Source organism: Mytilus trossulus, chromosome 2, assembly GCF_036588685.1.
Source record: "Mytilus trossulus isolate FHL-02 chromosome 2, PNRI_Mtr1.1.1.hap1, whole genome shotgun sequence".
Taxonomy (NCBI): domain Eukaryota; kingdom Metazoa; phylum Mollusca; class Bivalvia; order Mytilida; family Mytilidae; genus Mytilus; species Mytilus trossulus.
Genome location: NC_086374.1, coordinates 30,617,573 through 30,628,558, shown reverse-complemented (window position 1 = coordinate 30,628,558; position 10,986 = coordinate 30,617,573). Strand labels below are relative to the sequence as shown.

Genomic DNA, 10,986 nt, shown 5'->3' with positions numbered 1-10,986 from the left:
TCTGCTCATGGAAGGCATCTATAATCATAAGTTCAGGTATCATTACTATCATTTAGGGCATTCAAAAGGTTAGAACTGCACTCGACTCACTAAGAGTACCTTGTGAGAGTTATTGGGAACCAAATGAAAGTTTACTACACAGTCGTCTGCTCTTGATCAAGGTATTTAAACTTCTGTAAGTTTACCTGTCCCATTGAATCAATACAATAGCTATTGTTCTCTATGTAGTTTATTCACTTGGACCTTTACATTTCTTCTAGGAGAAATCATTGATTAATTTGCCTGACCAAAAAAATATCTTCTATGTTGATTGAAATACATGTATAAACTCACATAAACTGCATGTGATACAGTTTTTATTCAATATCAATAATATGTTTTCAATCTGTTCAATATAAGCACTGAATTAATTATAAAAAGTTTGTTCCTTTGTGGTTGTTCAGTTATAAAGAATACATCGTTATAAAGACCGTTATTTAAACATTATCATTTAAAGTTTTTATTTGTGAACACTAAAAAAAGCAAATTTTAATAGATAAAATGTTGAAATTTGATCAGAAATCAACTTTTAATTTTTAAATCAGCATGATCAGTGTGTATTTCAAACAAATTGAAAATGTGTTATTGATTGAATAAATACAACATCACATGCAGTTTTATAATTCCTTATTTGTACATATATTTCCATCGTTGACAGTTCAATTTTTTGTTCAGGTAAATTAATCAGTTAGCGATAGATTTCTCTTGCAAGAAATTTAAAGGTCCCATTGAATATACTAAACAGAGAACAAAAGGTTTTGTATTTGTTAGATGGGACAATAGAACTTACAAAAGTTAAAATCGACAGGTAACTTGCAGGTGAATCTATGGAAAACTATCATAGGGTTCGCAATAAAATAGATGAAATGCCAAACAGATGCTGCCTGGACAACGCACCAGCATGAAAGCAAATAAATGTTGAGTCTTTCTTTTTGAGAAAGACTAAAATTTCTCACCAGCTGATCTATTGATGATAAAATCTTGTGTTGAAATGCAAATTTACTTAAAGTTTAACATACATTTAAAATTGAAAATGAGGTCAAGATCAGAGAGACATGTACACAGTACTATAATTCTATGCATCCATTAAAGTTGACCTGCTTGTTGTTTCTGGGAAAGATATGAAACAAAATAAAGATAAACTCTTATCAGAGAGACATGTACATAATACAATCTTTGTGAACATCAAAAATAATTTTGGTATGAAAATTCTATTTTGACCTATCATTAAAGTGGTGTAAAAGGTCAAATAAAGACAAAACCCTGATAAACAGACATCCTGACATAATCATTCAATACAGCATATGAAATTGATCCAATGCTTAAAGAACCAAATTGTCACGACAACATCTCAATTTATCTCTGGTTTAAAGATATTTTTTTATGGTTCTAATATTGATTTTGTTTTTGATAAATTAAAACAGCTAAATATGTTAATGTATTGCAATACACCAACAGTCCTAAATCCTGTTCATATTGAGTGCTTATATTAATTCCTGTGGCTTCACTGCAATCGGTCATGCTGTTCCCAGACTGTTTATTACGTCTTTTATACAGTACACCTGTTGGATGAGTACTGATTAATACTTTTGAAACATCATTTAATAATTAGTTGACTAGATTTGAGTAGCTGCGAGAAGTCTTCTGTACCCTGTAGGTATGTTGTGCCTATTATCTGTATGTTAGTTGTTTTCTGTGACCAGCTCATCTTACAAGTCTAGCAATTTCCAACTGAATTTACAGTTTGTTCATATGTTATGCTGTTACACCATTGTCACATGTTAGGGATGGCCGATTGTCCAAACATGTTTAACCCTGCCAAATTACACATGTGTCTGTCCAAAAGTTAAGAGCCTGTTATTCAGTGGTTGGCCAAGGTTGCCGTCTGTAATATTTGTTTTTATTTTACTAAGTCATAAATCAGGTTGTTAGTTTCTTATTTTTATCATGTGGGTGCTCTTTGGTTATTTTCCAATGATACAGGGTAAAATATTTTGCCCTGTAACACCCATTTTTCCCCAATAAGGCTTCAATACATGTACGTACTTAAAAAAAGGTCAATTATCAAATTAAGCGGATTCCAGATTTCTTTTCTTTTAATTTGAGACCGAAATAAAACCAATGCAAATATAAGTATAAGTCTGAATCAGTCTTTTCTCCTGTCATTTTTATTTTTAACAAATATCCTGAAAAGGGGCTTCTTAACCTATTAATATTTTTAGCTTATTTTGTTTCTTAAGGTTTATGTACCCTTCTGTGGCCATTTTTGTACGAACTTTTCAAACTTCAATTGTACCAAAACTACAGATATAATGAATAATAGATATAGGCCATTTTGTACATATTCCAAGGGGAAACTTGATGCAAAGCATTATTTTTTACTGTTCCATTGCATTTAATAGAAAAAGAGGACTTTGTGTCAAATAAATCAAGATTTTTATAGAAAATCCACAGCCTTTATCCTTGTACTCTCATATTTGGCAATTTGATGACTGATAGATATAGGATTACTGCATGCAGTGCTAGCATTGATTTCCTTAAAATAAGTTTATAAATGTAGTTATTGGTTAAAACAAATATAAATATGGCCAAAATCAAGTACACCTTTTAGGGTGCGCTCGACTTTAGTGACGAGGTGTTTTGGAATTTACAGGTTGCTTAGAACTTTTTGTAAAAAATAAACATTAGCACATCATAGAAAATCAAGTGAGTAATTTCTGTTTCAAATTTTATAACAAAAATCTCTGTATTAAAGGCTGTGGATTTTCTATAAAAATCTTGATTTATTTGCCACAAAGTCCTCTTTTTCTATCAAATGCAATGACACAGTAAAAAATAATGCTTTGCAACAAGTTCCCCCTTGGAATATGTACCAAATGGCTTATCTCTATTATTCATTATATCTGTAGTTTTGATACATTTGAGGTTTGAAAAATTCGTACAAAAATGGCTACAGAAGGGTACATAAACCTTAACTAATGCTTTTCCAACTTACAATATCAATCTTAATTTCTAGATTTTTTTTTAATTTTACCTCAGTACATCCCTAAAGCTGTCTTTACTGTTTGGGTTTTGCTCAGTTGTTGAATAACATACAGTGAAATATAGTTTTGTAAAATCTGCTCAATTTATACTTAGTTTGATAGTTGTCTGATTGGCAATCACATCTCCTCACTTTATTGTGGGCAGCCATAGAATTTCGTCAACATCAAACATTAACTAGTGAGTCCTTTAACTGTACAGCTTTATTGTCAATGTTTTACTAATATCAAAATTTTATTCTCAATAAGCTGTTTATGTAAAACTTGTCCAAAGATATTCTTTCCTTGATAAAACCTAACATAAAACATGTAAAACATAAAATATAAACAAATTTTGGCTTCTTGTCTATGTTCTTATTTTATACACTTTGAACTTGTTCTTCTCTTATATTACAATGAAATGTCATGTATCCAAGATGATTATAATGTCCATTCAATATTTATGGTGCTCCATTCTCCCTTGGTGATGGTGATCGACTGTATGAACGTGATCTGTAAAAAAAGAATACAATCATCAATAAAGACTACAGTAAATCTGGACATATTACTGTGTAGATAGGTATAGGAAGATGTGGTATGAGTGCCAATGAGACATCTCTCCATCAAAATAACAATTTATGAAAATAAACAATTATAGGTCAAGGTACGGCCTTCAACACTGAGCCTTTGCTCACACCGTACAACAAGCTATAAAGGGCCCAAAAATCACAAATGAAAACCATTCAAAAGGGAAAATCAACGGTCTTATAGAACTTACATTTTTCTAATTTGTCTGGTTTTGTATAATTTAATTTTTAAAAAATTACCCAGATTTTCTATTTTTAGTAGTAGCAGCCTTGTCTAAATGGATCAAATCTCATGATACAATTAAGACACATTTAGATGAAGTTTGGTAACATTTTGCATGGTAGTTTCAAAGATTTAAAAAAAAAATTATGATGATCTCAGATGACAACAATTGATGCCAAGTGATAGCACAAACTTACATGGCCTTTTAGACCAAGTCAGCTGAAATAGTTTACCCGGTACATGTAATTTGAAACAACAAGTAGTAGAAATCTTAAAATTTCCAACTGACAACAGAATTTCCTCACAAATGTTAAAATAAATATAAAATCATTTCTGACTGAAATCTACAGAAGCTGTTAATTATCAAACTAACAAATATACTAAACAAACCTGTCTCTACTTCTCTGTCTGTCATATGACCTGCTCTTTGACCTACTGTATGACTTCCTATAAAAAGTAGAAAGACTTTAGAATAAGAATTCAAAATATTTCTTTTTTTGACTGCATCATAAAAATAGGGCAAAGATCAAGATCACCAATCATCTTTATAAAAAAACACTGTGATGTCATAAGGATTCATTCTAGATTTTCATGTGATATCAAAAAGCACATATCTGTAGAAAAAAAAAGTTGTCCAAAGTACACCGATGCCCCAATAGCACTATCATTTTCTATGTAAATTGGACCATGAAATTGGGGTAAAAATTATTTTTTCTAAATTAGAAGCAGTAAGTTTTGTAAAAGGAACTATTTAACAATATGTATATTCATGGCTTGACTAGAATAAATTGTCTTGTATTTGACCTTCATTTTAGACCTTGACCTTATTGAATTCACTTAACTCTTGATCATTAATATACACTGATGACATGCTTAAATTAACATTCAGCAAAGTGCAGCTACTATATGTAGCTAAAACATGTATAGCAGCATTCTTTCATTTGAAATAACTTTTTAATGCATCTTATTTTTTTACCTGCATTTGATAAATAAATGAAGTAATGTTTTGTAAATCTAATCTATAAAGTATTGATAAGTAAAGCAAGATAGATACCTTTTGTAACTTCTGCTCCTTGACCTCCTCCTAGATAAAAATAAAAAGTTCTCAAGGTCAGAAATAAGTTGGTAATTGTAAGTTATACATATACATAATCCTAGTTCAATGCAGTAAATTAGATTTTTTTTATATCCAGTTTGATGAAAAGGATCACTTTGACTTTTATCTAATATACTGTGGATTCATTATTATTCGTTAAATACCAAATTTTGTGGGTTTCGTGGGTATAGGTTAACCATGTATATATATACCTGTTCATTGAATTGCAAATTTTCTATAGGAGCTTTTTATTCAAAGATAAGCAAAACAACAAAATCAAATATGCTATTTGCTACAATGGTACAGTTAGTCACTGCTACATAGCTGACAATTTACTTTTCATTATGTTACATATAAAATAATATGATTGATTGATTGATTGTTGGTTGCTTTACGCCGCATAAGCACAAAAAGGCTATATCGCGGCGAGAGCTAATTCGAATATTTTTACAATTTATAGCATATTTTTAAAATAAGACAAAAAGTCCTTCAATATACTAAAATTCTTGACTAAAGCAAATTGATTATATACAAATGAAATTCAACAGTAAAATAACATGATAAAAATTAAAAATGATTTAAATATAATAACATTTTTATATTCTATAATAAATTCCAATTTCTTTTAAAAATGCAACAATATTTGTTAATGGAACATTATTGAATATATCATACATATTATTGACATTGAAATGCTTCTTATGAATATCCTCAAAGTCAATACAATTAATTAAAACATGTTTAATAGTATACTTTCAGTTGCAAGGAACACATTGTGGTTCATCTTCATTTATTAAAAGATACTCGTGTGTTATTCTAGTATGACCAATACGACATCTAGTAATAACACACTGATCTTTTCTGCACATAATATCATTAAAAGGTTTGCCTAAATAAGGTTTAAATTCATGCAATTAATTATCATCTTTTTTACTCCATTTATTTTTCAATATATTAAAAACATATTCTCTAATATTAGATTTAAAATACGTATATGGTATATCACAGTTAGATAGAGGGTCACCCAGGGCATTCTTTGCCTCAATAAAATAATATAGAAGAGACCAAAGGGATACAAAAAATATCATGACAGATACAACTTGTATAATTATAGGTAAAGGCAACATAAGGAACACCATTTATAAGAGATAACAAGGCCTGAAACAAACACAATTCTCAGATATTATTTGTTTATGGATATCATAAGGATCCCTTGCAAACTTGCTTTTCAATCTTTTTCTTTTCCTTCTGTCTTGCATTGTATAACAAATCCGTCCCCGTTAGCGACAGCTTTGACGCTACATAAATTTATTTAATTGTGACGGAAAATTGCGTAATTTTCAATCTGCCATAGATTTGGAGTAAACAAAAACCTGCCATAGATTTGTGATTTGTACGGCGTTTGTGACATGTTATTTACCATAGATTAGGAATTTGCCATAGATTTGAGTCCTATATATATAAATAACTTACCTTCTGTCATAAGACCTTGATCTTGATCTTCTGCAAATAAAAGAATTAGACTTGTTAAAAATGAACTGTATACTGTATCTTTTGGTCCTAGAATTAATTTCTGCAGTGATGAACATTAGTAAATCATTTTATACATTTTACATTATTTTTAAATCAGATTTTACTTATTGAATATAATGATTCACTAATGTATTAGCATGCATATATTTAATGCCAGCACAGAAGTATATAGAGAGCTATTAACATTAAAAAAAAATCATAGTGTGTCTTTTGATTCTTCAGATTTTAGTATTGTATATCAGATTTATCTTTCAGTGCCAATTGTAGTATTTTCTGTATAATAAACAAGAGGCTCTCAAGAGCCTGAATCGCTCACCTTAATTCTTTTGGTTAAATCTCTCATCATTGATTATTTTGGCTTTTCAATTTATTTAAATGTTTTTTGGATCGTCCTATTTTCTTCAAAAGCCAAAAAAAATAATCATTTTGTCCTATGTTCTATTTTAGCCATAGTAGCTATGTTTCTTGACATACAAGGAAATAAAATATAAAATTTATACTAGATACTCTGAAATTTAGCCTAAGTTTGGCTGAAATTGATACAGCAGTTTCAAAGGAGAAGATTTTTTAAAGTAAGTCAACATGATGAACAAATTGTGAAAAAAGTCTTTAAAGGGCAATAACTCCTTAAGGGGTCAATTGACAATTTTGGTCAAATTGACTTAATTGAAGATCTTACTTTGCTGAACATTATTGCTGTTTACAGTTTATTTCTATCTATAATTATATTCAAGATAATAAACAAAAACAGCAAAATTTCCTTAAAATTATCAATTCAGGGGCAGCAACCCAACAACAGGTTCAGATAGATCTTGACCTGATAAACAATATTACCCAATGTCAGATTTGCTCTAAATGCTTTGGTTTTTGAGTTATAAGCCAAAAACTGCATTTGACCCCTATGTTCTATTTTTAGCAATGGCGACCATGTTTGTTGATAGATCATAACTTCGGATACAATTTACAAACTAGATACCCCAAGGAACATTCAGTTAAAGTTTGGAAGTATTTGGCCCTGTAGTTTCAGAGGAGAAGATTTTTGTAAAAGATTTCTAAGATTTACGAAAAATGGTTAAAAATTGACTATAAAGGGCAATAACTCCTAAAGGGGTCAACTGACCATTTCCATCATGTTGACTTATTTGTAAATCTTACTTTGCTGAACATTATTGCTGTTTACAGTTTATCTCTATCTATAATAATATTCAAGATAATAACCAAAAACAGCAAAATTTCCTTAAAATTATCAATTCAGGGGCAGCAACCCAACAACAGGTTGTCTGATTCATCTGAAAATTTCAGGGCAGATAGATCTTGACCTGATAAACAATATTACTCCCATGTCAGATTTGCTCTAAATGCTTTGGTTTTTGAGTTATAAGCCAAAAACTGCATTTGACCCCTATGTTTTATTTTTAGCAATGGCGACCATGTTTGTTGATAGATCAAAACTTCGGATACAATTTATAAATTAGATACCCTTAGGAACATTCAGTTAAAGTTTGAAAGTATTTGGCCCAGTAGTTTCAGAGGAGAAGATTCTTGAAATAGTTTACGACAGACGACGACGGACGACAGACGACGGACGCCAAGTGATGGCATAAGCTCACTTGTCCCTTCGGGACAGGTGAGCTAAAAATCTAGTAGCACAGTTATATGACAAACTTAATTAAAATACAGAGAAAATAAACCAGAATTGTAACCAATGTTTTTTGCAGAATTGAAACTTATGTTTTCTCCAAGTATTCATAAATAGCAGTATGTTTCCCTGAACCTAAACATGTTTAATTTAGTTTAAATTAAAAAATATTCTGCTGTTTATGCTGCTACAACTAATTTAACCCAACACTTTGTGCCTGTACCAAGCCTTTCTATCTAGGCCATATTTGTCTTTCCATGTCTGTTGGTTTGTGTGGGTCTGCTCCATTGTGTAATACACAAATTTGGTGTATTTACTGTCTTCTGATTGGTTAAAAGTATTACTTTTATTTACAATGTTGTCAATTTTTATGGCGACACACCCACTGACATTGTGTATTCATAAGGCAACATGTGTGTACATTGTTATTGTTAATATAAATAATATAAAAAGTTCTTCGATCCTTATTTCTTATAGAAATTTATTTATAATGAATGGCAATAATTCATTTCGAATTTATTAAACCATAAAATTTATTTTTGACCAATCACATTTAACATAATCCACTTTGCTGATTATTCAATGTGAAGAGTCAACAAGAATGTGTCCCTAGTACACGGATGCCCCATCCAAACTATAATTTTTTATGTTCAGTGGACCATGAAAATGGGGTAAAAACCCTTATTTGGCATTAACATTAAAAAATCATATCATAGGGATCATGTGTACAAGTTTCAAGATGATTGAACATCATCAAAACTATCTGGACTATCTGGCGAGACAGACGGACGAACAGACAGCCGCACAGACCAGAAACCATACTGCCCATAAATGGGGCATAAAAACTAATTTTATGGTTCAATAAATTCACAAATAAATAATAGCCATTCATTAAGTATTTTTGGACATCCCTGTTTAAGTGTTGTTATAACATATTACTGTTAAACATTTGAATGTTATCATGTACATGTACCTTCTTTCTGGTGTTCTGGATCTTGATCGGGATCTTCGTGACCTGAATTGTAATAGATTTCAATCAGTACAAATAATTGGTATATATGCACAATGCTTAGAAGTCTTATCAAGCAATGAGGTTACCTCTAAACTTCTCATGTTGTTACTGTTAAAGGGTTCAGACTTATACCTTAACTTGTTTTATATAACAAGCAACAATTAAGTATTCACTTTACATTAACCATGTTAACTGTATTAATACAACTCAATTGCATTTAAGTGGAAATAAATTATTAACACACTGAAGATTTGCCTGTCAGTATCCTTTTTAAAAGAATATAATTTGTAAGTTTTCTGTAGGACAGAAACTGATTGAAGGGCTACCTTAAGCTGTTATAAACATTATTCCAGTGAACAACATTACAATGTTTGTCACCGACACTATATCATGTATATTCAGTGCTCTTTATCAAATCAAAATATCATTTTTAGCTAAATACTTTTAGTAGTTTAATGTTATAAAGAGAGAAATGTGGCATAAATCAATGGGATAGCAACCCATATAACACCCAAAAATTACTGTTAGTGATGCAAGATACAAAATGTAATACATTATTTTGCAGAGACATTTGCATTCAATTACATGTGAAGCAAACCAGAAAAATGAAGATTTTGGAAATAACTTTTAGATATACCTTTTTGGGCTTCTGCTGTGTGATCTATGTGACCTCCTTCTATCATGATCATCATAACGAGATCCATGGTATGGTCTATCTTTTGTTCTCATCTGACCTGGTGCTATTATATTCAGATCAAAAAAAAATTTCAGACTTTTTATAGGCATGAAACTTCTCAGTAAATCTGTTCTTGTTATATTCCTCTTTCATATAAATTTTTGCTGCATTTTTCATGAAAATTTGCCAAATCAATTTGCCAAATCAAGTTTAAACTGTAGATTAACAAAAATATTTATCTATACTAGAATAGTATCCCTTATTTGAAGGATAGCAGTCACATTTGTGGAACCAATAACTATTCCCCTTATGGCAGCTGTCCCTAATCTGTTAAATGTGCCATTATGGCAAAATTACTTTCTTATATGATTGGATATATGTGAATGCTGCTATCCAAGTTGGCAAGCATGCTTGGTTTATTCCCGATTGTCCCACTTTTTAAAATTTTAAAGTTCTGATTGTCCCACATGAAAAGTTCTGATTGTCCCACATTATTTTATTAAGAGAAATGTTCTTCAATAAACCGTAGACTTTGTGTTTATTTTGTTAAAATAACAAGAATTGATTATCATAATCATATCTAAAATGTTACTTTTATTTATAGAATAAATACAAATACCAATATTTATAATTTTTTTTTTTTTTTTAAATTCTAAATAAATATAAAAATAATGCATACATTTAAAAAAAAAAGTAAATAGATTTAATATTTTTTGTTTAAATTCTAAAAATTAAAATAATGCATACATTTGGAGAAGAGTATAAATTCAACTATTTGCACCTTGAACAACATACCAATTGAATGCAACTTAGTACACAATCACCCTCAAACCCAGCCAAACTAGAGGTCACCAAAGTATTGCAACACAAAAAGAAAAGATGAAGAGCAGATACTACTTCTGTACCAGCAATCTACAAACAGAAAATAGCCAAGCTTGGTACATCAGAATGGAATGACGATACTCAACAGATAGTTGAACAGCTCACAACTTTCCCTTCTATAAATCCCAGTCTTTATCGTCAACCACATCTACCAATATCTCTACTGAACATTGACCTCAAGGATGAGTGGACTCAAACAACAGCTGCTGAAAGATTTCTGCTAATCAATGCTGGTACCTACGATAAGATACTTGTATTCGCCACTGACAACCACCTACA

At 30.5% G+C, this 10,986-nt stretch overlaps 1 protein-coding gene across 1 annotated transcript in view; it reads right to left on the bottom strand.

Moving 5' to 3' along the window:
- Window positions 1–3,266: 3,266 nt before the first annotated feature.
- The window catches only part of LOC134706976 (serine/arginine-rich splicing factor 10-like), a 13,337-nt gene continuing 5,617 nt past the window's right edge, over window positions 3,267–10,986 (bottom strand). Inside the window, exons 4-9 of the mRNA XM_063566383.1 lie at window positions 9,787–9,889; window positions 9,111–9,152; window positions 6,439–6,468; window positions 4,924–4,953; window positions 4,260–4,316; window positions 3,267–3,572 (exon numbers count right to left, since the gene is read on the bottom strand). Coding sequence (XP_063422453.1) covers window positions 3,521–3,572; window positions 4,260–4,316; window positions 4,924–4,953; window positions 6,439–6,468; window positions 9,111–9,152; window positions 9,787–9,889 — 314 coding nt within the window. The 3' untranslated portion in view covers window positions 3,267–3,520. The remainder of the gene's footprint in view (window positions 3,573–4,259; window positions 4,317–4,923; window positions 4,954–6,438; window positions 6,469–9,110; window positions 9,153–9,786; window positions 9,890–10,986) is intronic.